This window comes from Rhinolophus hipposideros, assembly GCF_964194185.1.
Source record: "Rhinolophus hipposideros genome assembly, chromosome: 7".
Classification (NCBI taxonomy): Eukaryota; Metazoa; Chordata; class Mammalia; order Chiroptera; family Rhinolophidae; genus Rhinolophus; species Rhinolophus hipposideros.
In genome coordinates this window covers 72,509,323-72,537,051 of record NC_138053.1, presented here as the reverse complement: position 1 = coordinate 72,537,051, position 27,729 = coordinate 72,509,323, and the positions used below count along the sequence as shown (strand labels likewise).

General features: G+C 38.9%; 2 protein-coding genes across 4 annotated transcripts in view; both read left to right on the top strand.

Moving 5' to 3' along the window:
* The window catches only part of GHR (growth hormone receptor), a 235,950-nt gene that overhangs the window by 159,966 nt on the left and 48,255 nt on the right, over positions 1-27,729 (top strand). For all 3 annotated transcript variants that reach the window (XM_081052879.1, XM_081052880.1, XM_081052881.1), the window contains exon 3: positions 6,377-6,442. In XM_081052879.1, coding sequence (XP_080909005.1) covers positions 6,377-6,442 — 66 coding nt within the window. The remainder of the gene's footprint in view (positions 1-6,376; positions 6,443-27,729) is intronic.
* LOC308499439 (prefoldin subunit 1-like) lies at positions 2,152-2,520 on the top strand (the record flags this gene model as incomplete). Its single annotated transcript, XM_081052882.1, has 1 exon — positions 2,152-2,520. The coding sequence occupies one exon, from the start codon at positions 2,152-2,154 to the stop codon at positions 2,518-2,520; it is 369 nt and encodes a 122-aa protein (XP_080909008.1).

Genomic DNA, 27,729 nt, shown 5'->3' with positions numbered 1-27,729 from the left:
AAGTGGGACTCTGCAGTCACACAGTGATTCTGACCTGAGCGAGAAAGTAGAATATAGCGAAGAGTCCCCGCCTCCCACTATATCATTCATAAAAATCACCAGCTAGGGGGTGGAACGTGCAAGGTCAGCTTATAGCTTCCCAGAACCTTGCCCACATACAGACTGACCAAGGCCATGGAGTTCAGATCTATAGATCTGGGTCAGGACCTTGGAATCTGTATGTGTGACAAATGCCACAGTAGACCTTGATGGTCAGGCAAGTGTGGGAATCAGGAGGGTGGGATGGAGAATCTGACTCCAATGCAGATTTGGCTTCTCCCATGTAATTGCTGGGTAGCCTTAGAAAAGATCCCTCAGCTATAAAATGTGCCTAATAATACCCACTTCAGAGTGTTTTTGTGTGAGTAAAATGGGAAAACTCATAAAATGTGCTCAGTATAGTATCTGGTGCATCTTAAGCACACAATAAATGTGAGATATACACACCTCACACACATTTTCTGACTTTGCCATCAACCAGCCCCTTCAAAGGCAACAGGATAGTCCAGGCCATGGCATTAAGGTGACCACACAGTGAGCTTGAACCTGAGCCTTATTGCAGGGGCAGGTTGGAGGCAGATAAGTACTTTAAAATGAATACTCTTCAGTGATGGTGATCATAGTTTAACAGAAAAGAAGGACAGGAAGGCAAGGATGGAACTAGAAGGAGCTTTAGAGGCTGAAATCCGAGCAGGGAAAATTTCTGGAATACGGTCAAAGATAAACAGACTTCAAAAAGATAGGAAACGTAGTCAAGCCAACTTGCACTAGCCTAGGAGAGACACAATTTGCTAAGAAGAAACGATTTTTATTTAATTCCCTTTTAGCCCCAAAGCCAACGTTTAAAGCATTTGAAATTTGTCTTCATCTTCCTCGTTGTTTTAGCAAACTTTATTATTCCACTAGGTGCCATGCCCTGTGCTCCTAGCAGACGTTATAAAGCTGAAAGCAGCAGTGCTTACTTACCTCATGGAACTCACTGTGTGTCCCAGGGCACAGGCAAATGATTGCAAGTACTGGAGGGGCAGTCCTGAGGATGCTGGGTGGCAGCCAGCTCACCTGCCTAAGGAGAAAGGAAAACCTCTTAGAGGAAGTCTTTTTATTAACATCTTTCCCCCGGCTTTATTGAGATAAACATAAAACATTGTCTGAGTTTATGTGTACGACATAATGATTTGATATACGTATATACTGCAAAATGATTATGACAATCAGAGGAAGTCTTGAAATAGAGATATCATGACAGTCATTATCATAACCATAGGCTAATAGTGATAACAATCGCTGACATGAACCACTGCTTATTTCATGGCAGATGCCATGCAAGGCCCTGTCCGTATGTAAAGTAATTGCCATATGCAGCACCTTGTACAGGTAATTGTGTTTGCATCATCCATTCGGGGCTGATTCTAAGTGCCATTGCTGTGCAACTGGTCAATTTCAGTACTCGCCAGAACATGGATCCTCTCACTCTAGTTCCCTTACTGATGTAGTAGAGGATTCACTGACTTCCAGGGACTGGAATGGACGGCCTTTAGTCCAAGGCTGAATCTCTGACACAAGATGATTTCCATCCTGTGCCCCTTTCATATCACTTCCCTGTAGTCCCACTGCCTGCATGTAGCCTGTGTGGGTGGGTTTAAATAGTGGAGGTCATGCTGGGCTTAGGACAGCATCCCGTCCTCATACTGTATTTCCCCAACAATAAGACCTAGCTGGACCATCAGCTCTAATGCGTCTTTTGGAGCAAAAATTAATATAAGACCCAACTGGGTATTACATTATATTATGTTATATTATATTATATTATATTATATTATATTACATTATAGTATATAAGACCCAGTCTTATATTATATTAAAATAAGACTGGATCTTATTTTAATTTTTGCTCCAAAAGACGCAGTAGAGCTGATGGTCCGGCTAGGTCTTATTTTTGGGGAAACACGGTATATACAAAGCCCTAAGTGCACGAAGTCTGGTGTAAAAATACTGTCAGGTTCTCTGTGGGAAAAGATATGCCCTTGTTTTCAGGGTAGAGGCTAGCAGTGATAACAGTGACAATAATAATAACAGTGACAAGACTATCTAGGGTGCAGAGAGTGAGCCAAGATGGCGGCGCCCGTGGATTTGGAGTTGAAGAAGGCCTTCACAGAGCTTCAAGCTAAAGTTACTGACACTCAACAGAAGGTGAAACTTGCAGACATACAGACTGAACAGCTAAACAGAACGAGAAAGCATGCACATCTTACAGATACAGAAATTATGACTTTGGTAGACGAGACTAACATGTATGAAGGTGTAGGAAGAATGTTTATTCTTCAGTCCAAAGAAGTAATTCACAACCAGCTGTTAGAGAAACAGAAAATAGCAGAAGAAAAAATTAAAGAATTGGAACAGAAAAAATCCTACCTGGAGTGGAGCGTGAAGGAAGCCAAGGACAACATCCGGGAGATGCTGATGGCACAAAGGGCACAGTAGGAAGCCTCAGGGAAGCTTTCCCTCCTGACTTCTCCCATTCCTGGCAAGGGTGAGCGGCCTGTGCGGGGCAGCGGCCTCGCTTCGGTCTGATGGACGTATTCTCTGGACTGTCTGGTAACCCTACATGTTCTCCATCACCGTGAGCCCCTTTCAGATCCTAACCCTGTATTTTTTATCCTGGCTCAGCCTGCCACCTGTGCCCAGGATGATCCTCTCCCCTAGGGGTGTCTTGAACTCCCAGAAGAGGGAAAATGGGAGCCAGGACTGATTAGGGAAGCTCTGCCCAACCTCCTATGAGCCATGCTGCTCAGACCAATAAAAGGCATCTGTGCCCCAAAAGTAAGAATATCTAACATTTGGGGCAGCTAGTTGGTTCAGTGGTTAGAGCATAGTGCTCACAACACCAAGGTCACCGGTTCGATTCCCACATGGGCCAGTGCCCTGCGCCCTCCACAACTAGATTGAAGACAATGACTTGACATGGAGCTGACGGGTCCTGGAAAAACAAACTGTTCCCCAATATTCACCAATAGAAATTTTTAAAAATAAAATAAAAAGAATGAAAAGAATATCTAACATTTACTAAGCACTTATTGTATATTTAGTATTCTGCATGTTCTAATTCTTTTAAATGTTACATGCATATACTGTTACTGTCCCCATTTTACAGACAGAGAAACCAAGGTCCAGATATATGACGTAGTTGAGAAGTTGAGTACAAAGTTGGACATGTATAAGAAAGTTAGAGTGCAGTTAATTCTAGTCTTAGATACCTTTTCTTGCTCAAGTCCAACATGAGGAGTTCCACCCACTCCCAACTGTGTACTCCAGCCATACTCCACCCACTCCCAACAGATCAAAGTGCTTTACATACCCAGGCTGTGTGTTACCTTTGTGCAGTGGTTCCCTTGACACCAACTTCCCTTTCTCTTCCTCTTCATTGCCTATTTGTCTCAAGTTCAGCACCCATCTCAAGGAGTCACCTTCCCTAGGAAGCTTGTCCTGACTTGTAAAGGGTCACTCCATTGCTGGACCACTCCTTCCCTTATAGATCCCTGCCTAGAAACTGGGCTCACTGAGATCAGGGGCTGTGGCTAACTCATTTTATAATGCCAGCATTTTAAAAACCCCTCTATAAACATACCAGAGTAGTGGTTCTTTGCTTATTGTCACCCTTTATTTGTTTTTTCCTCATGGCTCACTATTTCCCGACATTAAGGACAGCTCTGACACTAATTAAAATTGACAACTGAGCGTGACACCACCATTTGCTAAGGTGGCACAGTTTTGTTTATTATGCTTTACTTTTGTAACCAGCACCCTCAGCACTGGTGTAAATCTGTGGTCCTTCCCCAGGATGTCATTTGTTCCTTTTATGTCTTGATTCATCACATATTGTGGAGGGTGTCAGCTGAGTAATAATTTTTGCTTCATGAAAGTGTTACCAAATACTAACACCATAAAGGGGAGAGCACCAGATGTCTGTCTGCAAGGAAAGCACAATCCTGGTGTATGAGCAGTGAAGAGTGGCCAGCACTCCTCAAGCATTTCCAGGCCTCAGGTTTGGCTCTGTGCGCTCCCTTGGGGCCTCATAACTGACCCCCACATTCCATTTCAGGCATCATTCTGGAGAAATGTGTCGACTTTACTGTTGGTCTGAGCCTGGAATGTGGTGTCCTTTAGTTTTCTTAGTTTCAAGCTGAAAATTGAGACAAACTTAATAGATAATTTTGACCAAAATAACACACATTGATTGTGTGCCATCCCATGATTAACTTAATTTTCCTCTTCCTTTGAGCTATCGAAACTGTCTTAAGGCATACACAGCTGTCAGTGATACAGGTCACTCATGATTGGAAGTTATATAAACTTGCCAAACCTTGACCAAAACTATTTTGTGTTTTAGTGTCTAACTTAGGGGAATGGGTAAGAAAACAGTGTTCTCTGGTTTTAGCAAGAAATTGGGGTGGGTGACAAGTTCTAGATAATGGGAATACTGAAGATTTGGGATATCAAGACAGTGAGTAGACTTGAGGGGATTGTCATAAAGTATAATTTTCCTTTTACATTAAAAATCAATGTGTAGTTTATTATCTTTTTGTCATAATTTGTTATTGCATTTGGGACTAAATGAGCTTCTACAGATGAAATTAATAATAAAATTTAGAGAGAGAAAAGAAACACTTTCAGAACTAATAGAGTTTAAAATATTAATTCACCAAAGCCCACAAGGCTTAACTTTACTTGGAAAAATACCTTCACTGATGTGCCCAGACTGAAAACACTTGCAAGGGTTATAATTCTGTAACGTTTAACAAGAAGATCTTAACTTCAATACAGAATCTGTTAGGTTCTGTATTATGAACTCCAGACCAAATAGCTGCTTCCTACCATGTAGCTAGGTGGGAGGAGTTGTAAAAAAGCACAGTGAAAAGTGGATCAGAGTATTGAACATCCTTGAATGTGTCTTTTGATTATTTGCAAATATATATCTACGAAAGACACTTAGAAATAAAATGGTTAGAGATGGATGTTATGTCGATTTTTTTTTTAAATCGTGACTCACAAGCTGCTCTCCAGTGAACAGTAACTTTTATTCATTGTCATTGACAGATTAAAAGAGTTGAGGCTGCTGTGTTTCCAGGAAATCAATTCTCACATTCTAACATATGTTCATACTATGCAGCAAAGAATGAAATAGACCTTGATGTGGAAAGGTCTTTAAGACAGATTACTAAATGAAAACAGCAATGTGTAGAAAAATATATCTCTGTATGTGTACACATACATACGATGGATGTATATATGTGTGTAAACAAAGACAAAAGGTCTAGAAGGATAGCCATCAAACAAATAGCAGTGATTACCTCTGGGGAAGAAAGTTGGACTTGGGCGGAAGTTCGATTAATGTGGTCATTTGCTTTGTTTCCGGGGAAAAAAATCAGTGGATCAGGGCAAGTGGACAGGGTTCTCCCAACTCTGAAATTCAGGGAAATGGGAGTGGGTTTGCTCACTGCCCATGTCCCTTCATTTTCTTCCTTTCTTCATCTATTAGAGAACAATTTCTTAGTATTGTTACTATGAGTTTCTATTGAGGACCAAAAGCAGCAGTCATTTCCTGGCTGTGCTGTAATGCTTAGTGTTTGTTGTGGGCCTGGGCCACCTTGTTTCTCTGCGAATAACCCATAGATAACATGATCTGATGTGGGAAATCCTGGATAAACCCCCTTCTCCACCAAGCCCAGATAAGAGTTGCATACTTTTGTAGCTCAGATGCTAGTTCAACAATTCAGTAATAACTGCACTGATCGTTTCCCATTTCTCCTGTTTTTAGTGCAATCTAATCCTAGTATCGATAAAATTATAACTTTTACAATAGATGACTCATTGCCCATCTCACATCATAAAGTTCTGTGTCTCTCTTGTCCAACTTTTCACTTCTCCTCATTCCTTCCCTACTCCCAGGATTGCTCACAGTTATTTCTAAGAATAAAGTTTTCTGAAGGAATTCTTTTAAAGAAAGAATTTATGTTCTTCTTCATTTTCACAAGCAAGACTCAAGTTTGGACTCAAATGAGATAGGAAGACATTTTTTCATTGTTCCTAACTGTGTCTAGGCATGAGACCAGAGGTGGCTAAGACCAGCCGGTTTCCATTTGCTCTGATATTTCTGGGTTCTTTTTTAGAGGGTAGGTTCGATTTTAATTTTTAAAAAAGAAAGAAAGACAAAGAGGCAGGGAATTGTTGTGAGGTTGGGCCACGTTACCATTTGTCATTTAAAAATAAGGTTGCCACAGGGTCACATCAGACCATTTTTACCGAAATGACTAATGGTTTTTTCCTCTTTCTCTTCCAGACACACCAGCTATCCTTGGAAGAGCATCCCAGAGTCTACAAAGAGTTAATCCAGACCTAGAGACAAGTAAGAACTTGAGTACTTTTTCTGCCTTCAGTGATATTGTCCATGCTTTATTGTAATTCAAGCTACTGTCCTCTCTCCATTTTATTTGAGTCTTGGTAACTGGATGAATCACTGATTGAAATTGCACAAACACAGTTTTTTTCAGAATTTTTTTTTTCAACTTCTCTGCAAGGTTACTTCTATATTGCTCTAATTTGCTCATCCTTAGAGGTTAAGTAAGGCCAAGTTAATGAGAAGGAGAAAAAAGATGAAATAATTTATTGTGGACCAACAACTAGTTTGTTCAATTTAGGAACCTGCCTCCTTTTACAAATCCTCATTGTTATTTTTTCATCATTATTATTTTGAGATATTTCTTTACCTAGCAATCACATTGACAGTTAAACTTGTCACTTCAACCAAAAAGCCTTATGCTTCAAAAGTCGGCCTTCATGTGAGTTCTCTCTTTTCCTTAAAATCCCTTTCTTGTCCTCTGACAACTTCCTCTTCCTCCCCAAGACTGAACTCAAACATCAGCTCTATAGGGAAGCGTCTCCACATCCTCTAGGCCTGAAGACTTGTTCTGCCTCTGCGCTTCCGTGGAACTTTGTCTGTTGCTCCATGACAGCATTTAAAACCTCACGACATTTTGGTGTATGTTAGTAGCATGCACAGAACTCAGTGAGTTGTGTGGGATTGCATGAATTAATTATGTTGAACTTTAAGGCAAAGCCCACATTTTATGCTGCTTCTACAACCCTCACATGACCTGATCACATAGTAGGTACCTTTAATTAAATTCTAGGGATGGATTTTTTTTCATCAGTTGAAGTATGTGCTAGAGTCCACATTGTACAATAAAGGAAGGGAAGACGTTGTACCTAATTGAGTTTAAGCCCTTGCTGTTTCATTGGTAATTCTGGTGTCACAAAACCATAATTGGGTTTTATGACTAAATTAGAATAAATTTCTAATATGAGATGTGAGCATCATTTCCTTGGAAGTGACTCCAAGGGATGGTTGGTGCTGCTTTTTAACTAATGTCATCCACTAGTCTGTTGTGTCAGACCACAAACTCTTTACAATCCTCCTGTTTTAGGACATGTAACAAATTAATCTGCCTCCTAATTAGCATGTGGGGTTGAAAAAGGTGGCAATTTGGTTATGTTTGGTTTATCCCAGCTAGTATATTCCAAATTCTTCACTTAGCAGACAATGTGACTTATTGTTACTTTCCGTAAGGAAATGAGAAGGAATCAGTGAAAATGTTTTCCTAACGGTAAAACATTGGAAGCCACGTTGGAACCCTCCCAACACACACCCATAATACACTGCCCTTCAGTTTCCCCCGAAGTGGTAGTGTGATTTCCCCAAGCCATTTTCTTTGTCAAGGCATGAGGTCTGAAGAGCCTAAGCATTGAGCCTTGTTGAACTACAAGCTATGGGTATGATGGATGTGTTGAAGAAATTCCTACCACTCGTTTGCCATATGTTAATTTTTTGTCTTTGCGATAAGCAAGCGTGCTATCTAATTATCCTTTATCTGTGGTGTATCACATAGACACTGACCTGACCTCCCCACACAAAGAAGAATCCTATCCTTATCAAAAGTTACCTGCCCTCTGTCCCAGGACTGATTGGATAAGGTAACCCATGTCAGTGGATATTTCAGTATCAGTGGGCGTCTCCCACAGTGCACAGGCTTGGACACATGGCTGCTGTTATCATTTGAGCACTTCACAGAGATGCAGCAGACCCTAGTGCTCATATCACCTCACTGGCTCACTGTGTACACAGTCACTGTATCACACAGTAGATTCTTAAGAAATATTTTCTGGAAAGAAAGGTCTTTTTTAAAGTCCCATCAGGACTTTTCAGCCCACAAATATGAGTAGCAGCATACCTCACCTATGCAAAAGCTTAACTATAAGCAAAAACACACACTCAGGATAAGGATCTTAAGGGAGTTAACAGTTTAAAGAGATAGAGACATCTTTGTTCACTTTAAAAATAAAATACTGCCATTTGGGACAACATGGATGGATCTTGAGATTATCACGCTAAGCGAAATAAGTCAGACAGGAAAAGTTGAGAACCAAATGACTTCACTCATATATGGTATGTACAACTGAAAGCAACAAAGGAACAAGACAAACAAACAAAGAATCATAGACACAGACAACATTTAGTGGTTTCCAGAGGGTAAGGAGGATGGGGATGGTAGAAGAGGGTAAAGGGGGTCAAATATATGGTGATGGAAGGAGAACTTACTCTGGGTAATGAACACACAATGCAATAGGTAGATAATGTATTATAAAAATGTACACTTGAAACCTATATCGTTTTACTAAACATTGTCATCCCAATACATTTAATAAAGATTTAAAAAAAAGAATGGTACAAACTTATCACAAAGAATGCTGATTTTTGTTGCTGAGGAGAGTGATAAGGTTGGTTAGAATCTTCTAGAGGAAAGCAAACATTTTTAGTATTTCTGAAGAAGACAGACACTTCAGGGTGCTGGGATTCCATGTTCTTTGTGTTTTCCAATAATTTTATTTCTCTGCCATAGTTGATTATTGGCAGAGGATTTGATGATCATTTGGGCTAACTATATGACTTATTAAACATATATAGAAACAAAATTTTAGATGATTGCACATCTTTCTGAGGGGGATTTTTTCTCTCATTTTTTAAAGTCATTCCTTTTCACTGAATTTATCGCATATCACTGTGAAAGTGTAAATTTTGTGATCCATGGCATTTCCACCTCAAAGTAAAACAAATGTCCAGCTGAAGAAAAATATTGATGTTTTATTGACTGGCATTTGGATCATAAATTAGTGCAAGATTTTATGAAAACAGATATTCTAAACATAAACATCAATGACTGAGGTCAGTTAAGTTTTGAAAGGATTCCAAAAGATATCAGGTTAGATAGACATAGCAACCAAATTGCTTAAATTTTTTTAAGTTCACAACGAACTTCTTTCACAACTATGAGTTACTTCTCAATAAAAGACACTTTTATGAGACAAAAAATTTAATATGGTAACTATCATCTTGCTTGTTCATGTCCTTATTGAACGTTATTAGCCGAACTGTTTTCCTAGCCTCGTAATTTTAATTCCCTACCTCCTATTTTTCCGTCTCCCAAGCCAGTCTACTCTCTGTTTCCACATTCATTCTTCCTGCCTACCTCTGATCCAGTGATTCTTCTGCCTGATCAACTTCAGTAGCTCCCCAGTGTTTTCTAAATTATGAATAAATTCATTTCCCTGGTATTCCAGAAAGTCCACAGCATGGATCCTGTGTGCTTTTCTAGCCTTATCTCCCTTGTGTACTATGTATGCCCATGTTTATGTCCTCTGCATTCTTGCTTCATTATATCCATTCATAATGACTCCTTTGCCACAAATTCCTTCTTCTTGCTGCCCAGTCGGGAAAAGTCCTTCATGGATTTTGTCTGTAAAGTATATTTCAAATATCATTTTATCCACAAAGCTTTTCCCAGTTCCCCCAAGACAATGCATACTTCCATCTCGGAATCTCTGTAGCCCTTTCTTTCTCCCTCTCGAGGAGAGAGAGTATATATCACAGTACTTGAAGAACTCAGCCTCTGGAGCAAGATAGCTTTGGTTTACATTCCAGTTCTACTACATACTTCCTGCATGATCTTGCCTGAGTTTCATAACCTCTGTGTTCCTTGATTCTGTTCTCTTTTGCTAGTTTATCTCTAAAATAGAGATGCTAATAATACCTACCTCATAAAGTTGTTTTGAGAATTACGAGTATTGATATGTATCTAAGGTGATTAGAATAGTACCTGGCCCTGTGGTGTTTATTATATTCTTTCACGGCTCTTATTTTATTCCAACAAGTGTTAGAATTGAATGGGAAGTTTCCCATACTCGACTCTATTTTGGACCATAATATCGTTATGTCATTTGTTTCAACCTAATGGAGATGTTTGTGTGCTTTCTATCCCCTCTTAATAGACTGTGCTATCTTTAAGGATAGGGGCTATATCTTGTACATCCTTGTATCCTACAGTACCTGGTAAGTACCTGGCACATGCCAAGTGTTTAATGAATAGTTGTTGGATTTTACATGCACACAAAAAAAAACGCAGGGAAAAAAAATAGAAGCCAGGTTTTCCCCAACATTTTAATCACTCTAGCTACCACAGAGTACCTCCATGCCTTTCAGCTGTCCTTTTTGAAAGGAGAGGGATAAAGATATACAGGAGGAGAAATTTCTCTTGTCCATTACTATATATACATACAGTCTTTCCCAAAAGCCTTCCACAGAACCTTAACTTCAGGTAATGGGACTAGTGTCATGGTCTAGCCAGGACATCTTTGTGTCATCACTGTGGTATCCTGTTGGCACTTCAGCTGCAAAGGACTAGTAGCCCCCCTCTAGCCTGTGACCCATCACTGCTCCCATAAGACCCAAATAACCCTCTCAGCCTTAAGCATTCTTTTTCATAAGATATTTTCAACCTTAAGGGCTTATTAGCTGACAATACAGCTAAAATAAGCACAACATAAGAGAAGTGTGTCTTTGCAGGGATGGTATCTTAAAGAAAATGTGCAGTATCTATTACAAAAAACTTGAGCTTCGACGTGAATTAGAGAGCAGCACTGACATTGGGTTCTGACATCGAAGCTGACATTGAATTCTTGACATTTATATGCATTTAGCCAATGATTCAGTAATTAAGCACAGATTATTATGATCCTTTTTAAGGAAACAGTGTTGATGTTGGCTCTTTCTTGCACCCAGCCTCTTGGTAGCCCTTTCTCACTCACATATAACACTAATCTCTAGATAATGCCAAGTATCCTACAGATACTATTTATTCCTCTTCTTTGCTTCTCTGAAGTAAGAGGAAGGCAAGTAGTAGTATGCACTTTCTACAAGAAGAAATGGAGGTACAAAGAAAGTAGCTTTTCTGAGTCTCTTGACAGACCACCAGGAAAGTAAAGAAGATATCCATCAGTGCAATGCTTGCAAAATCAAGTGTAGATGATGCATATTATTGATAATTCCAACAACAATGTTCAGTTATCTCAAAATATGGACTTGGCAGTGACTTTTTTCCAGCCTGAAATACCCAGATAATGCCTGCCAAATTTCCCAGGGTTAGTGCTTTATTATACACTGCCCTGCTTTCACATGTAATTGTTGAGAGATAAGAATTCCTTGTAAGATAAACATTAGGTCTTAACTTTTTTATCCTACTTCAGCTCCCAGCAATTTGCTGAGCCACAATCAGAGCTAAATAGAAACTCACCACTTACCTTACAAGAGATCTGTTCTCTGTGCTGATGCTTAGGCCAGTGTTAGTGAAACCTCTAGAACGAGGAATGAGCACACAGCTCAAGGTCAGCCTCCTCATGTACCTGCCGGTCCTTTCTGGTTGTAAACATCTGTCAAGGTCTTCTGTTTCTTCTGGAACCCAAACAGTAAGAAAATAGGCTTCTAAGAAAATGGGCATAGGCCTCTAGAAGCCTTGATCTTAGAAATGAGTAATTTTTTTTTTTTTAAGTCTGAGAAGGATGATTAAGCATGCCCCTAAAAATTCCAGGGGGCCTATGTGTACTGTATATACCAGTTCCTAGTATGGTTTATCTTTCAAAGCATGCATGACACACAGTTTTCAAGGATGAAAGCCAAGACAAACATTCTTTCACCCCTGGTGACCCCAGTGGGTGGTAAACACTTTTTAGCGATTCTAGAAAGTTATAGAATCCCAAAGTTGGTTGTGACCTTTGAGTTCTTCTAGCCTGCAGCCTTCTGATTTGCTGCTGAGGTCTACAGCTTCAAAACCAACACTGTAATCACTGCTCTCAAGAGTGCTCTGGCTTCTGCACACAGAAGACTCTCTAAGGAGAAGACTCCTGAATCTATTGTTCCAGAAAAGCCTTCTTCCATTACTAGCTCCTAGTTGTGATGAACAGTTTCTTCAGATAATGTGCACTTGTGCTTTGAGAAAACAAAGCTTGAATTCATTACATAGATGTGTCCTGATTTTAATACAAATTAATCTATATACTGAGAAAGCAAACCATACTTCACGTTTATAAAAAGATTTGTGGAAATCAAACATAGGTACCATTAAGTAGTAGTTCAAGTAATAGTGTGACTCATGGCAAATATATGCAATATGAGATAATATACATTTCTACCAAAAATAACCCAAGAGGTTATTAATTACTAAAGAACAGATCACGTAGAAAAGAGATTATAAAACTTTCAAAAGGCTTTTAAAAACATATGATTTATAGGAAATTGATTTGCATGTAATTCATAATATATGATACAAAATAAGCTAATTCTTTTTATTTTAAGGTCAACAATTATTTAAACCAGAGGTTTCCAAACTGTGGTCCTCATACCAGATGCTAGTTTTTGTAAATAAAGTTTTATTGCAACACAGCCATCCCTATTTATTTCAGATTGACTATTGCCACTCTAGGAGTACAATGGCAAAATCGTGTGGCTGAAACATAGGCTATAGCGCTGTAAGCCTAAAATATGTATTTACTGTCTGGTCCTTTAAGAAGAAGTATGCCAACCCCTGTTATAAACAGAAGAAAGATTATTTCTGTAATAAGGTATTCTATGGAAACAGTCATCATGTCTCTATTGGTTGTGGTTCTTTAGTCTCCTAAATAAAATATCTTTGGTTTGGTAACTGACATTAATAAAAATACAGGATTCACTTTACAAATTTACTTCACAGTAAACTCATATGTTGTGAAGTATGTGTAACAGTATCTGCTAATCAGTGTGGACAAGTTTATTATTATTATTATTATTATTATTATTATTATTAAAGGTGCTCCATCAAATGAAAGTTGAGCATCTGTAAATGCTTGGTGATGGATGGAATGGGCAATAATTTGAACTAAACTGTCTGAGATGCATCATCATTATCACACAATGTTACCTTATGAGGGGTTACAGTCAGTGTAACACACGGCTCCAATACGAGGGGAACTTAGCTTTGCAGGTTTGTAGATCTTTCCTCAACTGACGGCTGCCACTGAATCATGCTGAAGAATAAAGACAGAAGATTCTCCTGTTAGGAAATTGTACACTGTAAAAGACTCATCAACTTGAAACCTCACAGCATCATAATAGATGTTTCGATTCAGATGAATGGCCTTCATGAATCCTCGAGGTGTTTTCAAGTAGTATTTATGTCTTTACTGCAACAGGTTATCTTTTGATTTTTCATGTGTCATGGAAAAAGCAGCCTTTAACTCTTTTTCGTCTCTTAACATTTTAAAACTCCAAATTTGGGTTAATATGAAAGCAAATGTTTGCAGGAGAACGCATCTGTGCTTGTGTTGTCAGCACATAATGGCTTTTGTGCACCTGCCAGCATGAAACTCCTGCCAGGCAAACCCCAGAGACATGGAGAAACTCCTGGGTAGTACATCCTTACTGTGGCCAAAGCTCTTCTTTTTCTGAACTCCCAAAGTTCTTGAAGTTGCACATCTTTTGCACTGAACTCAAGTGCCTTGTATACATGGTATCTTCCTTTCTAGAATGTAAGTTCTTTTGAGGGCAGCGACTCAGTCTCTTTATATGCTCTGCTCCCTTTCTCACAACTTAAACAGGGTCTTCCACAAAGTGAGAGCTTAATATTTGTTAAATGAATATCATACTGAGTTCCAGGAATTACTTGAGAGCAAATGCAGAAAGGAAGTGGAGGGAGAGCCATTAGCATAGATTTCATGGTGTTTGAGTTTGGCATTCCCCACCAAAACTAACACTAACACAAACACAGGTGAGTGACATAATTGTTTCCTCAAATGTGAGAACCCTAGATGCATTTTCCTCTTTTGCCATGTTTCTTTTTCATGGTGAAAAGCAGACAAGAGGCCCTACCAAAGTCTTAGAGGTATTTGTTCTTATCAAGCATGAGTGGTTATGGCAAACTCTGGTATTGGTTTCAGGTAGTGTCACAGGCTGTGTGATGAGGACTTCGGAGTTTGGGAGCTGAAGACATGAGTTGTCATATGTATGCAGCCACCATAGTGCCAATGTGCCATGAGCTTCAATTTATCAATTAATGGAGATAGCAACATTGATCTCAAAGAGCCATTGTGAGGACCAGATAGGTACACAGAAAAATTCCTGGTACAAAGTAGGTATGGAATAAATGTTAGATAGTCTATTATTTTTGCTGCTGCTCCTACTATTATTCCTACTGAAAGAGTGGTAGTAGCCTGGGCTGCTGGAAGCACCCCACCTACCTCTTCACCCCACTTCCCAAAGCTTATCTCCTGTTTAAGTTTATTTACATTTTTTCTGGGAAGATAGAAAGGATGCTAGATCTATGTAGTAGAGTATATCTCAGAGTTGAGCAGTATATTTTTCAAGGAAATAAAATTTTCACACACTCGAGAGAATGCCTGTACAACCCAGGTTGAGACAAGAATTTATTTAAAAAATACATGTCTTAATGTTACAGATGTCTTTTAATTGTCATTTGATTCTACAAAAAGTACAAAACTTAATTTTGTAGCCCGAAAGACCCTGGTTTGAAAAACCCTGCTTTCAGGTTCTGCCATCAGCACCTCAGTGTGGCCTGCATGTTAGGCTGCCCCTTTAGGGGTGGGAGCGCAGAGGTCATTGAAAGGGAGGGACTGAGAGACCTGCCACTCTCCACATGCCAGAGGATGAGACATGGGCGCCAGGTGGGAAAACCAGAAAGCCAACCTAAGGGGATGGTGGGCAAGAGAGAGGCTGCCTTAAATGCTTCGGTCTCTCCTCAGGCCTGCGCTGAGGCAGGATCAGGCAAAATGTTTAATCACAGTGCTTGGCACCTAGTGGAATGTTGTTCCCTTTCCTTCCTCTTTCTCCTTAAAAAGACTGTCCTTAGGTATAGAAGAAATAAGGCTATATACACAGAGCTAAAAGGTGTGCCATCAAAACAAACTTTTTCTACATTTCCAAAGGGAACTTTACCCCCTACTGGACTACACTCAGTGCCAATCCTTTTTCTCTGAGCTTTTAGAACATGTACTGCCTGGATGAATCATTTGGCTATAATCATGTACTCTTTTACTGGAAGGATTTTTTTTATATGTATATATTTATACACCCCTGGAGTCCCTAACTTAAAATGTGTTTTTGTTTCAAAAGGCTTTCCAGATCAAGTTTAACAGGATCAACAAATAATGTATTAACTAGCAGTTAAATGCCCAAGCTAGCCTGTGACAGCCTGTTAGAGTGACGCTGCAGGTGAGCTGTGGCACTGAGAGCTGGGGTCAGGAGCTCCATGATACATAAGGGTGGTAATGTGTCCTGCACCATTTCATCCTGCCCATGATCCCTAGCCTCTACCTCCCACTTCACTACACTGTAAATACACTGCCTTTCCTGGGTGAGGGGACAGCTGAGGCAAAATTTTGAAATTTTCCTTTAGTATCTTCACTAAAATTTAGGTTTTGACTGAACAATCTTGGTTAACTATAGTCAGCCTCAATGTGAAAAGTTGTCAATTCAGAAAACCAGAGTAGCATATCCCACCTCTTTCCTGCCTTGCAAACCTCTCCTTGCTGAGGTATTTATAAGAATCTGTGCCTTACTTTTTGGTCATCAGGTATTGACAGGACTAGAGAGACATCCCCCACTCCTTTTGGAGAAACCAAAGCCTGAGAGACATGAAGTACACCCAGGGAAGGTTGGCTGCTAAAAAGAGGGCAACTAGGAAAAGAAAGAAAATGTTCTCAGGTGAGCAGAATCTGGAGATGAAAAGAAGCAGCCTTCTCAGGTAGCTGATGCAATGAAGGAAACTGAGTCCAGAAGGATTAGACTTGAATTAGAAGAATTAGAAATCATAGGAGACCAAGATTTCTCAACTCACCAAAAGAAAGGAAGCTCAGCTTTGTTCAGGCTGCAAAATGAGAATTCCCCTCAGGTGAGATCTGAAGGGTGACTTTGACAAAAGCTGATTTCCCTCTCTCCCCTTTGAGCCCATAGTTTCTCTTACTCTCACAGCCTTGACCATCATCACCACCTGTAATTAGTGACTAGTTCCGATCTACCTCTTAAGGGACGACCCAAAAATGTTTTCTTTGGGACTACTTTCTCTGAAAAATCAAAACCTGGAGATAAAGAATAGGAGGCTTCATTGGGACATCCAGACCATAGCAAGTGCTTAAAATGCTAGTAGGATGTCAATATAAGTAGGTGACCACCCTTCAACCCCGAGCTCCTAAAGTGGTAGTTCTTGGTAGGTATGCCCATCAGAATTATCTGTGGACGTTTTCAATAAATACAAATGCCAGGCATCTACTTCAGAGCTACTGAATCAGTCTCCATGGATGGAGCTCAGGCATATTGTCTTAGTTTCCTAAAGCTGCTATAACAAATTACCCTAAACCCAGTGGCTTAAAACAACAGAAATTTATTCTCTCACAGTTATGGAGACCAGAAGTCCAAAATCAAGGTGTCATCAGTGTTCATTATTTCTGCTGGCTCTGAAAGAGAATCTGTTTTATAGTTCTCTCCTAGCTTTCAGAAACTTCTAGCAATCCTTGGTGTTCCTCAGTTTGTAGATGTAACACTCCAACCTCTATCTCCATCTTCACATGGACTTGCCACTGTGTCTGTGTCTCTTCTGTTCTGCCTCTTATAAAGATACCCATCATTGAATTTAGAGCCCTAATCCAGGGTAATCTCATTTTGAGGTCCTTACTTTAATCACATCTGCAAAGACATTTTTTCCAGCTGAGGTCACATTAAGAGGTACCAGGGGTTAGAACTGAGATGTACTTTGGGGGGATACAATTTAACCCACAACACATATGTATTTCTTTTAAATCCCCTCCGCAAATGATTCTTTGCACATGTCTGCAAAGAACTCTGCCCTTAGCATATTAGACCACCATTTCTCCAGTGTTTGAGAAATGCTGGAACCTGAAAGTTAAACAGCCTTCTTTATTGCAGAACCACTCAGAGTCTCTAATATGTTTGGGTGCATTGTGAATAGGCAAGAGAAAAAAAAGAACCATAGCACTTCCTGAATATAGTGGACCAGGGGACTGCTTTTCAAGGAATTACCTATTACTGCCTCCATAGCCACTAGGGTTCAAGGGAACACAGGCTGCTAGTGATTATGTCACTTGTGCAGCTATGCTCAGTGACATGGGTATGGCCTGGGTCTAGCATATGAGTCTACCATAGTGTTCAAATGTTTTAGACTGGATGTTTGTACTGATCCCTCCCTGAGTATGAGTAAATCCTTCACTAAATATCCACAGAGGGTTCCTTATAGGATTTGCATATGTGCATGGATTTTTAGATGCCATATAGTCTCTACTCTTGACTTCAGCCATTTTTATAAAGAGAACCTGGTAAAATATTAGGGTAATAGGAATAAAAGGGAATAGAAGGGGAAAGATAGCCAAGATTACACAATGTGCTTTTTCTCTGAAAACAGCCCAGAGAGCTGAAAATGGAGAAATGACTTCATCATTTCTATTCTTATAATTCCAGTCCCTTAAAAAATGGTATCAAAACATGATTCATCAGTAAGTTCATACTGATACTTTTTAAAAAATGATCTCCTTTGGAGGTTATTAGGGCATCTACTCATTATTCTAAAAATTGATACATTAAGGGAAATAATGAAGCAATTACCTTGAATTTTTGTATAAATTGCATTTCAGGGTAAATGAATAATTGGTGAAGGAAAGTTGCTTTTTTGTTGTTGTCTTTCTTTATATAGACATAGTCTAGCTAATAAATGCAGATGAAATGGTAGAATTAGAGAAATCACCACTTTAGAACCTCTAATAACATAATAGATTTAGGCAAGATAAAATATTTTGGTGTACTCTATTCTGCGTGTAATAGGCTGACAAAATTTTGAACCCAGATCGATCACACCATCATACAATATTATGTCCCTGATACAGGAGTTCATAGCACCACCCATAATGGATTCCATGAGAGTTGAACCAAATCAAATTAATCCACTAGGCCTTACTGCCAGTTCATAGGAAATAACAGTGATATAGGAACATTTTAAATGACTCTCATAATGCAATAAGCTAAAGGAAATTATCTTCAACCAAAAAAAATGATATAATAAAAAGGAGAAGAAATGTCATGGAGTTGAACAGACTTAAGAGACATTGTGGAGGCCTAGTCTGTATTCTGTTTCAAAGAAATTGTCAAAAGACTTTTTTTTTGAGATATTTTTGGAAAATTGAGCACAGACCGAGCATTTGATATTGAGCGATCATTATTAATTTGTTAGGAGTGATCTTGATACTATTTTCAAAAAATGAGATCGTCCTTAGTTTTTAGAGATACATATGTAGGTGGTTATGGTTGGAAGCAGATGGTTTTTAAAAAAAAATAGATAGAACGAGTATACAAAACAGGATTGGTAAAATGTTGGTAATTGCTGAAGCTAGATGAGGAACATGTAGTGGTTCTTTAAATCATGCTTTTTATTTTTGTGTATATTTGAAAAATCCATAATAAAAAATAGAGTAATCCCTCATGAACAATCCCTGCTCCCAAGTAAAGACAATTCACATTCCCAGTGGAACCCATGAAATTAGACTTACGAGTGACTAAGAGTTCTATCTCTGAAAAGTGGGAAAGGCCCATGTATGAACACATAGTTAGAGAAACCAAAAAGAAAGAGAGAAGATAGAGAACTAGTTTGTTACAATTTTCTAAATGGTGCCATTTTTTTATTTCGACTTTCTAGATGTTTGCTCTTGAAAGATTGCCATTTACAAGCCTATGGAGAACATTTGGAATATGACCACGACTTCACTTATCCATGACACGTGGCCTGCTTTCTCCCCACTCACCTGTGCTCCATTGTCCCAGGGCAGGGGCTTAGAGGCTGAGAGCAGTGCAGGTAGCATACTCACTCAAGCTCACATAAATAAGAGGAAATCCAAATGATAACCAAAAATAACAGAATTTTATTTCAGAGACTATTCAGTTCCCTCAGTGTTGCTGACTGATTTCTAGGGGCCCGAGGCTCAGCGGCGGCTGGATGTCCCAGAACCAAGGAAAGGAATCATTTGCACCATATGCATCCATTCGTTGGCCTAAAAGCTGTCGAATTCATTCGTAACTTGTCCTTCTCTTAAAAGAACAAGAAAAAAACCCATACACTTCAGAAATAATTCCTAAAATAAAACCAAGAGACCTATACCTAGACATACCTTCCCACCAAGTCATTTTTTATGGTTTCCCACGTGTTTTCTTCTTTTCCTCCTATGAGTAAAGTTTCATGGAACCGGACAAGTCAAAGAATGTCAAGGTTTTATGAAACATTTTAAACCAGAGGCTTTGGGCAAGCAAATGAGAGAGGCCCTGGAAATGGAGTATGTATCTCGCCTCTACCAAGTTCAGAGAACTGGCCGGTGCTCTCATACAGATGAACCCAGCATATGTAATCCCTGCATATTCCACTCATTCCCCATTCCTCTCTTTGCCAGACTAGGTTCATACCCGTATATTAAGAAAAATGGCGGCTTTCAGTCTACAGCTGGCTGGCGGAAGTTTTGGCATAAACGAATCTATACCACTCATAGTAAAAAAGTAAAAGCTTTCTTTTTATTCACTCAGGTAAATAAGCAAAAGACAGGTCTAAAATACATTAGAGTTCAGTTCCATGAGAACTGAGAGTTTTGCTTTGTTCCTGTTGTGTTTTAGGCACCTAGAACTGGCCCATAGTGGATATGAATGAAGTATGTTTTAAAGGAATGAATAGTCCTGCTGCACTGAAGTTCTCTGTGCTTGGATGAGTCATTACGAGGTGTGATCACACAATATGGTGAATGTTTAAATAAATAAAAAATTTATTACAAAGACACATTGCCGTTAATCCCCCTCAAAATATGCCCCCTCGCTTCGAACATGCTTATCCCATCATTCTTGCCACTTTCTGAAGCAGTTCTGGAAGTCCTCCTTCCTGAGTGTGTTTAGAGTGCTGTCATGGCTGCTTCGATGTTCTGAATCATTTTGACTTTGGGGAAGAGCCAGAAGTCACTTGGTGCCAGATCTGGTAAATAAGGTGGATGAGGACACACCATAATGTTTTCCTTTGACAGATATTGCTGTACCAGAAGTGATATGTGACACAGAGACTTTCCGTTATGATCACAAAATACAGTGAATGCTAATGCCAAGTGCCAGCCAAAAGAAAGGCAGGGATCTTCAATACGGGAAGCGGCACATCGAACCTTAGTAACAGTGTGTGTGACAAGTTTCAACTTGTTCAGTGAATCAGTCAGTTATGAGCTACAGTTGAGAGAATTTGTATTTTAAAGTATACCGTAAATCAGGGGTGTCCAAACTTTTTTCAACGTTTTTCACCAAGGGCCATTTGCAGTAAAATACACAAACAGCCGGGCCACTCACTCGAGGTGAAGTACGTATTGCCTCACCTGGTTTATTTAAGTAAACTAAATATATTTTTGGAGTTTGCTGCGGGCCAATTAAAAATGGATTGCGGGCCGCAGTTGGACCGTGGGCCACAGTTTGGACACCCCTGCCATAAATCATGGATCACGAACAACGCATTAACATGAAATGGGAAAACAATTTCATCCTCCATCGTGAGAACGCTCCATGTCACACATTGCTTACGGATACCTCAATTTCTGTCAAATAAAACCATTACGGTGTGTCGTCAACCACCTTATTCACTGGATTTGGCACCGAGTGACTTCTGGCTCTTCCCCAATGTCAAAATGACCATGAAAGGCAGACATTTTGAATAGATTTAGGCCACCAAGGCAGCCATGACAGCACAAATAAAGACATGAAAGAGGACTTCAAGAACAGCTTCCGAAAGTGGCAAGACCAATGTTATAAGTGTGTTCAAAGCACGGGAGAGTATGTTGAGGGGAATTAATGGGAATGTGTCTTTGACTGTGATAATTTTTTTAAAATTTAACCATGCACCATATTGTTTGATCACACCTCATGTCCTATAGGCTCAGAGCCTAGATCGAAAATATTGACATGATGTTAGTCCTGCAAACTGTCTTGAGGTGCTTGTGGATGCCTTGCAGCAAGGTAAATCAAGGGAGGACATCGCTGAGACCCCACCATGGCCATCAACATGCTAGTCTCCATTATCTTGCCCATCCTAGATTTTCAAATTAGGAGTCACTGTGGTGAGCAGACTTGGAATCATGTCTCCCATACTTTTTCATATTGGGGTTTGGGGGGGTTATTTTCTTCTTTGGCTTATTGGTATCTGAAATTGTTGTTCAGAGAAGCATATTAAGACCATAACTCTTCCATTACCATGCATTTCTTTTACCAACAGAGGAGGTAAATGAATCACTTAAAATGAAACAATTCTATCCTCCTTTAGTACACTATAAACATAGCCTTAACTTTGACTGTAATTATATTGTGTGGGTGATGCTGCTGAGAAAATGGTATAATTATAACATTATGGTTGAGAACTGTCTAAGTAGAAAACACTGAGCTGCACTGTACAAAGTTTAAGATGGGATTATAATCCTTTTTCAACATGAATAAGACTAATTAGCCAACTGCAACCAAGAGCTTTGTAGTATGATATTAATAGTATAATAAAATCAAGAGCCAAATTAACAATGAAGGGAAAATGTGATGCCTTTCTTTAATTGTCACATTTTCCTAGGAGTGTTATATAAAAGTATAATGCAAAGCAAAGCTCACCAATTTGAATAAAGTCACAAGAAGCTAGCTTAGAAAAATCAGTATTCTAATTTGTTTTCCCCTCTTCCCTCCTGGAAAAAGGACCTTACGTAGGTATGTCAAGTGCCTAAAGTTTTATTTCCCTGAATATGGCTTTCTTTCCTGTTTTTAATAGACTTGTCCAATGGTCCTAGATTTTATGCTGCCATAATTTTTTTTTAATTAAAGTTTATTGGGGTGACAATTGTTAGTAAAGTTACATAGATTTAAAGTGTACAATTCTATAATACATCATATATATATATATATATATATACACACATATACATATACATATACATATACATATACATATACATATACATATATATATCACATTGTGTGTTCACCACCCAGAGTCAGTTCTCTTTCCACCACCATATATTTGATCCCCCTTACCCTCATCTACTACCCGCCTCCCCCCTTACCCTCTGGTAACCACTAAACTATTGTCTGTGTCTATGAGTTTTTGTTTCTTTGTCTTGTTCCTTTGTTGCTTTCAATTTTATATCCCACATATCAGTGAAATCATATGGTTCTTGACTTTTTCTGTCTGATGTATTTTGCTCAGCATAATCTCAAGATCCATCCATGTTGTCACAAATGGTACTATTTCATCTTTTCTTATGGCAGAATAATATTCCATTGTGTATATATCCCACATCTTTATCCAATCATCTATTGAAGGACACTTTTGTTGTTTCCATGTCTTGGCCACCATAAATAAAGCTGCAGTGAACATCAAAGCACATATATCTTTATGGATAAATGTTTTCAGATTTTTTTCGGGGTGGATACCCAGGAGAGGGATTGCTGTGTCATATATGCTACCATAAATTTTAAAAGACAGTGTTCTATTTCTTGATTGAGGTGTCAATGACAGTGTGTATTTGTCAGGTCATTGAAATGTAAACTTAAATTTGTGCTTTTTATTAAGTGTAAAGTGTATCTCAATTTAACTTTTTTTTAAATTTTTTAAAAACCAGAAATGCGCATGTTCCTTGCAAGTGTTCTGGGACTCTGTAAATCATAAGGAGTTCTTAGGTTTATTCTCAAAGGAGAGGAAATGATAGGTTGCTCCAAATAGTGAAACACAATGGCAGAGAATCTCAGTCATGTAACCAGGCTCTCGCGTTATTTTCTCTGGTGAAGAGGGACATGCCAACAGTGCACAGAGTTTGCATACGAATTATGATCAAACAATATGGTAAATGTTTAAATTTTTAAAAAATTAAGTAAAAGACACATTGGCATTAATTCCCCTTGCTTCAAACATACTTAACCCATCGTTCTTGCCACTTTCTGAAGCAGTTCTGAAAGTCCTCTTTCATGAGTGTCTTTAGTTGCGCTGTCATGGCTGCCTTGATGTCCCATCAAAACGTTTTCTTTCATGGTTGTTTTGACTTTGGGGAAGAGCCAGAAGTTGCACGATGTCAGATCTGGTGAATAAGATGGATGAGGACACACTGTAATGTTTTATTTGACAGAAATTGCTGCACCAGAAGTGATGTGTGACATGGAGACTTTCTGTTGTGATCACAAAATATGGTGAATGCTGCTACCAAGTGCCATCCAACAAAAAGGCAGAGATCTTCAATACGGGCAGCGGCACATAGAACCTTAGTAATAGTGTTTGCAAGTTTCAGTTCGTTTGATGTAGTCAGTGGGTGTGAGCTATGGTTGAGAGAAGGTGTGTGTTTTAAAGTACGCCATAAATCATTGATCACAAATAACACATTAACGTGAAATGGGCAAACGGTTTCATCTTTCATCATGACAACGCTCCATGTCACACATCGCTTCTGGTATGGCAGTTTCTGTCAAATAAAAACATTACGGTGTGTCCTCATCCACCTTATTCACCAGATCTGGCACCATGCAACTTCTGGCTCTTCTACAAAGTCAAAATGACCATATGGGACCATATCCAATTGTTTTGAATCAATTCAGGACATCGAGACAGCCACAGCAGCACAACTAAAGGCACTCACAAAAGAGGACTTCCAGAACACCTTCAGAAAGCGACAAGAACGATGGGATAAGTGTGTTCAAAATGAGGGGGAGTATTTTAAGGGGGATTAATGGCAATGTGTCTTTGACTATAATAGATTTTTTTTTATTTAAACATTCACTGTATTTGTTGATCACACCTCATATGTATATGGATGTGCTTTGGAGGATGAAAGGGAAAATAATTTGTCTTCCTGACTTCATTTCTATTTCTGGCTTTTTTTAGAGGCTTATTCTTCTCTTTACCTCAAGCCTCAAAACAGGGACTCCTCACCATTGTACATAAACGTCAGAAAACTGAGATTTCCATTTATCCTGTCTTACCTACTCCCTTGGTTTGTGACTGTTCTAAATGAATAATAATGATAATAACTTTATTATTATTATTGAAGAGGAGGAGAAATACAAATAAGTATTCTAATTTGTTTTCCCCTCACCTGACTGACAGCTTCTGCAGCAACTGGGTTATTTGTACTTTGCTTGTCTCATGGCATCCTCTAAAAACTGACAGCCTGTGATACCTTTAGCCTTTAAGATCCTGTCTCTGAAACCTGACTAATATTTCTTGTTCTGGAATCAGTAATGATAGTCTTTTCTGCCTGAGAGGCTCAGAAAACACAACTGAATTTCCTAAAATTTCCCTCACGTGAGAGGAGTATTTGAAAAATGAAACTGAAAGGAGCCACCCTCGTAAAGGCCTTGCCGAAGTGCTCAGACTGGGAGTCAGACAGATGTGGCTTGAATTTTGACACTGCTACTTAGGAGCTGTGGGATTTCAGACAAGTCACTTAACCTCTGAGCCTTAAGAAGCTACTGATCTGTAAACAAGGATAAATACTACCTACTTTATAAGCCTGCATGAAAATTTCCACTGAGCATGTCAGTTTCCATCTCTTTTCTCCCCAGCTTTGAAAGTATGTGGTGTAGGACATGGTTAACATTTCATTAACACAAGGAAAAAGTATATAAATATTTAAAGCCCATTCAGAGATCCTTCAGAATGTTTTTTAAAGGGCTATTAATTTGGAATTTTATAAATTGAATAAGGAATATTTGTAAAAATAATAACAAAATTTAAAGTAAACAAATAAAATACCTTAATTAATATAGCTAGAAAAAATAAACTGAAGGTAAATATTCAGGAAAAGAGGAAATTATTAAACTAATAAGGTACAGGGCCCTTGATATTTGTAAAGTAATACAGAAGCCATAAAACCCCGTTTAAGAGGAGGCAAAGCCAAAAAGCCTGGTTCTCTTTGAAGGGTTCCTGAAAACATACATCTGGAAAATCATGGGCTACTCACTGGGCCTTATTTCCCACTCTGGATAAGCAACCTCTTCGTGTACAAAAAGAAAAGCCATTGTAACTAAAGGAGATGAAATGATTTCTCAGTACTGGTTAAAATAATTAAATCAAAAAATGCATGATCCTGAGCATGGAGTGGGGTGATTTCTGCAGACATTTTGAAAATAATGTAGCCAAATACAAGGATTTGGTTTGACTGCTATAAAGCAATGTGGCAGGTTGAGCAAACTGAGAATGTTCTGAAAATTGTTTACTTTTGATGGTGAGCCAGTTATTCAGGGGAGAAACCAGATGGCTTTCTCAAAGCCCTGGCTTTAAGAAATAATAGATTTCAGTTGGAAGAAACAATTAGAAAGGTAGGTTTCAACCTTAAACCTAGTAGTGACTGGGGAGTATTTACTGAGAACTTATTATAAGCATAAAAATAAAATTATCTTAAGTGATCCAGGAAGTGGATTGTTTCGGGGGCCAGAAATTAGAAAGAAGATATGGCCCCTGGACCTGAAGTGTTCACAATTTATTGAGGGTTCTTTGTCCCCATTTTCCTTACATTATGGTGCTTTTCAAAATCATATAAGAGGCCACATAAATTTACTAGGGATGGTATTACAGAGCAACAATGACACTTAAATGCCCTGTTATAGTCACTACTCCAGTTATTTACAGTGCCTGGGGGGTTTGCAAGCAAGGACAGGAAAATGCCAGTACCAGCTAGTTCCAGATAATGAAATTATTTGCTCCAAACATTTTCAGTATATTATTAAATTAAATTGGTTGGGACTAAATAGTAATAAGACTGATTTTCTTATGAGGTTCATGAATTAATTTAACTCAGAAGCTGGTTCCCAAGAAAGAGCTGAAAACAAATTCTTGAGCAATAACAACCTTATGGGGAGTTTATTTAAAACTTCTCAATGGCCTCACTTTTAAAGAAAATGTTATTTAAATATAGGAGTACTGGCGTAAGGATTAAAATTATGTTATTATTTTATAATCGCATCAAGTACTAATAATTGAAACAAAATCTGTGAGATCAGTTGAATACAATAATAATATATAGTATATGGAAGTCTTTTTCTATGAATCACGTCATTGCGGTAATTGTGGTTGTCTTTTTGGGACCCTGAAGCAGATTCCCCAAATAAGTGGGTAACAGCCTTTCTCTTGAGCACCTTTCCCAACGTTGTAAATTCGTGAGTACCACACAGCTATAAACTCCAAGGTGATTTCAAGTGGCTGTAGGTCTTCATTAGAATAAACTGGACTTACCATCTAACCTGCTCCATGAGGACCCTGCTGGAAGAAAGAGGAGCTGTCAAATAGGGGGAAAAGATCATGGGACTAGGGTTTGCCTGATTTCTCCATCCTAGTAAAAAGGGTCTAGGATATTAAAGACTCCTAGAATGACTAGGAGATGTTAACAAATGTTGGCAAGGCTTGGGCTTTTATGATTTAATGCCTGAAAAGCCGCCACACTGCTCATGCGTTCCCCTAAGGTATGCCTGGTTCACGTCAGAGAGGAAAAGTCTCTATTTATTTTATAACAGTATAATAGTTTGGTCCCAGGTAACCTTCCGGCTCCACATCCCTCACCTTTCTATCGCCTTCCCGGTATCTTGCAAATCCCAAAGGCATTAGGGAATCTCCAGATTCTTAAGGCTAGATCAGGTTTCAAGTGGATGCCCTGTGCAATGTTGAGAACGAAACAGAAACCTTGGTGCGTCATACGTAGCCTTTTATCAGTAGGGAATTGAGAAGAGCAGGCCAGGGCCTCAACTTAGTAGACACACATGGACCAAAAAATGAAAGACATACTTCTTAAAGTGGCGTGCTGAACTGTTTTCAGTCTCTGCTCTCTCCTCCATTTCCATTTATTCTCCCGATCGCATCTGTCCAGTAAATCTGTTCCTCAGAATTCTTTTCCAGGCTGATATTATCAATTCAGAAAACAGATGGGAGATTTTTATTAAACGGGCAAGTTGTAGTAGCTGATTTGGTGAGATTTCTGTTGTATTCTCAACTTCAGTATTATGTCCCAGTATAAGTATTTTTTTAAGTGTGTTTTTAAACCTGATAGTATATTTGCCTCACTCTTGAATTAAACTCCTGGTTAAAAAAATTAGTCAAAAAAAAAAATACTACAAAAGAGGCACTGTTTTATAGTCTATGAATGAATTATATATTAAACTATTTGGGGGCATCATTCAATTGTTTGTTTTTATTTAGGATCGTACAAAAAGGACACTGAGTAGATAAT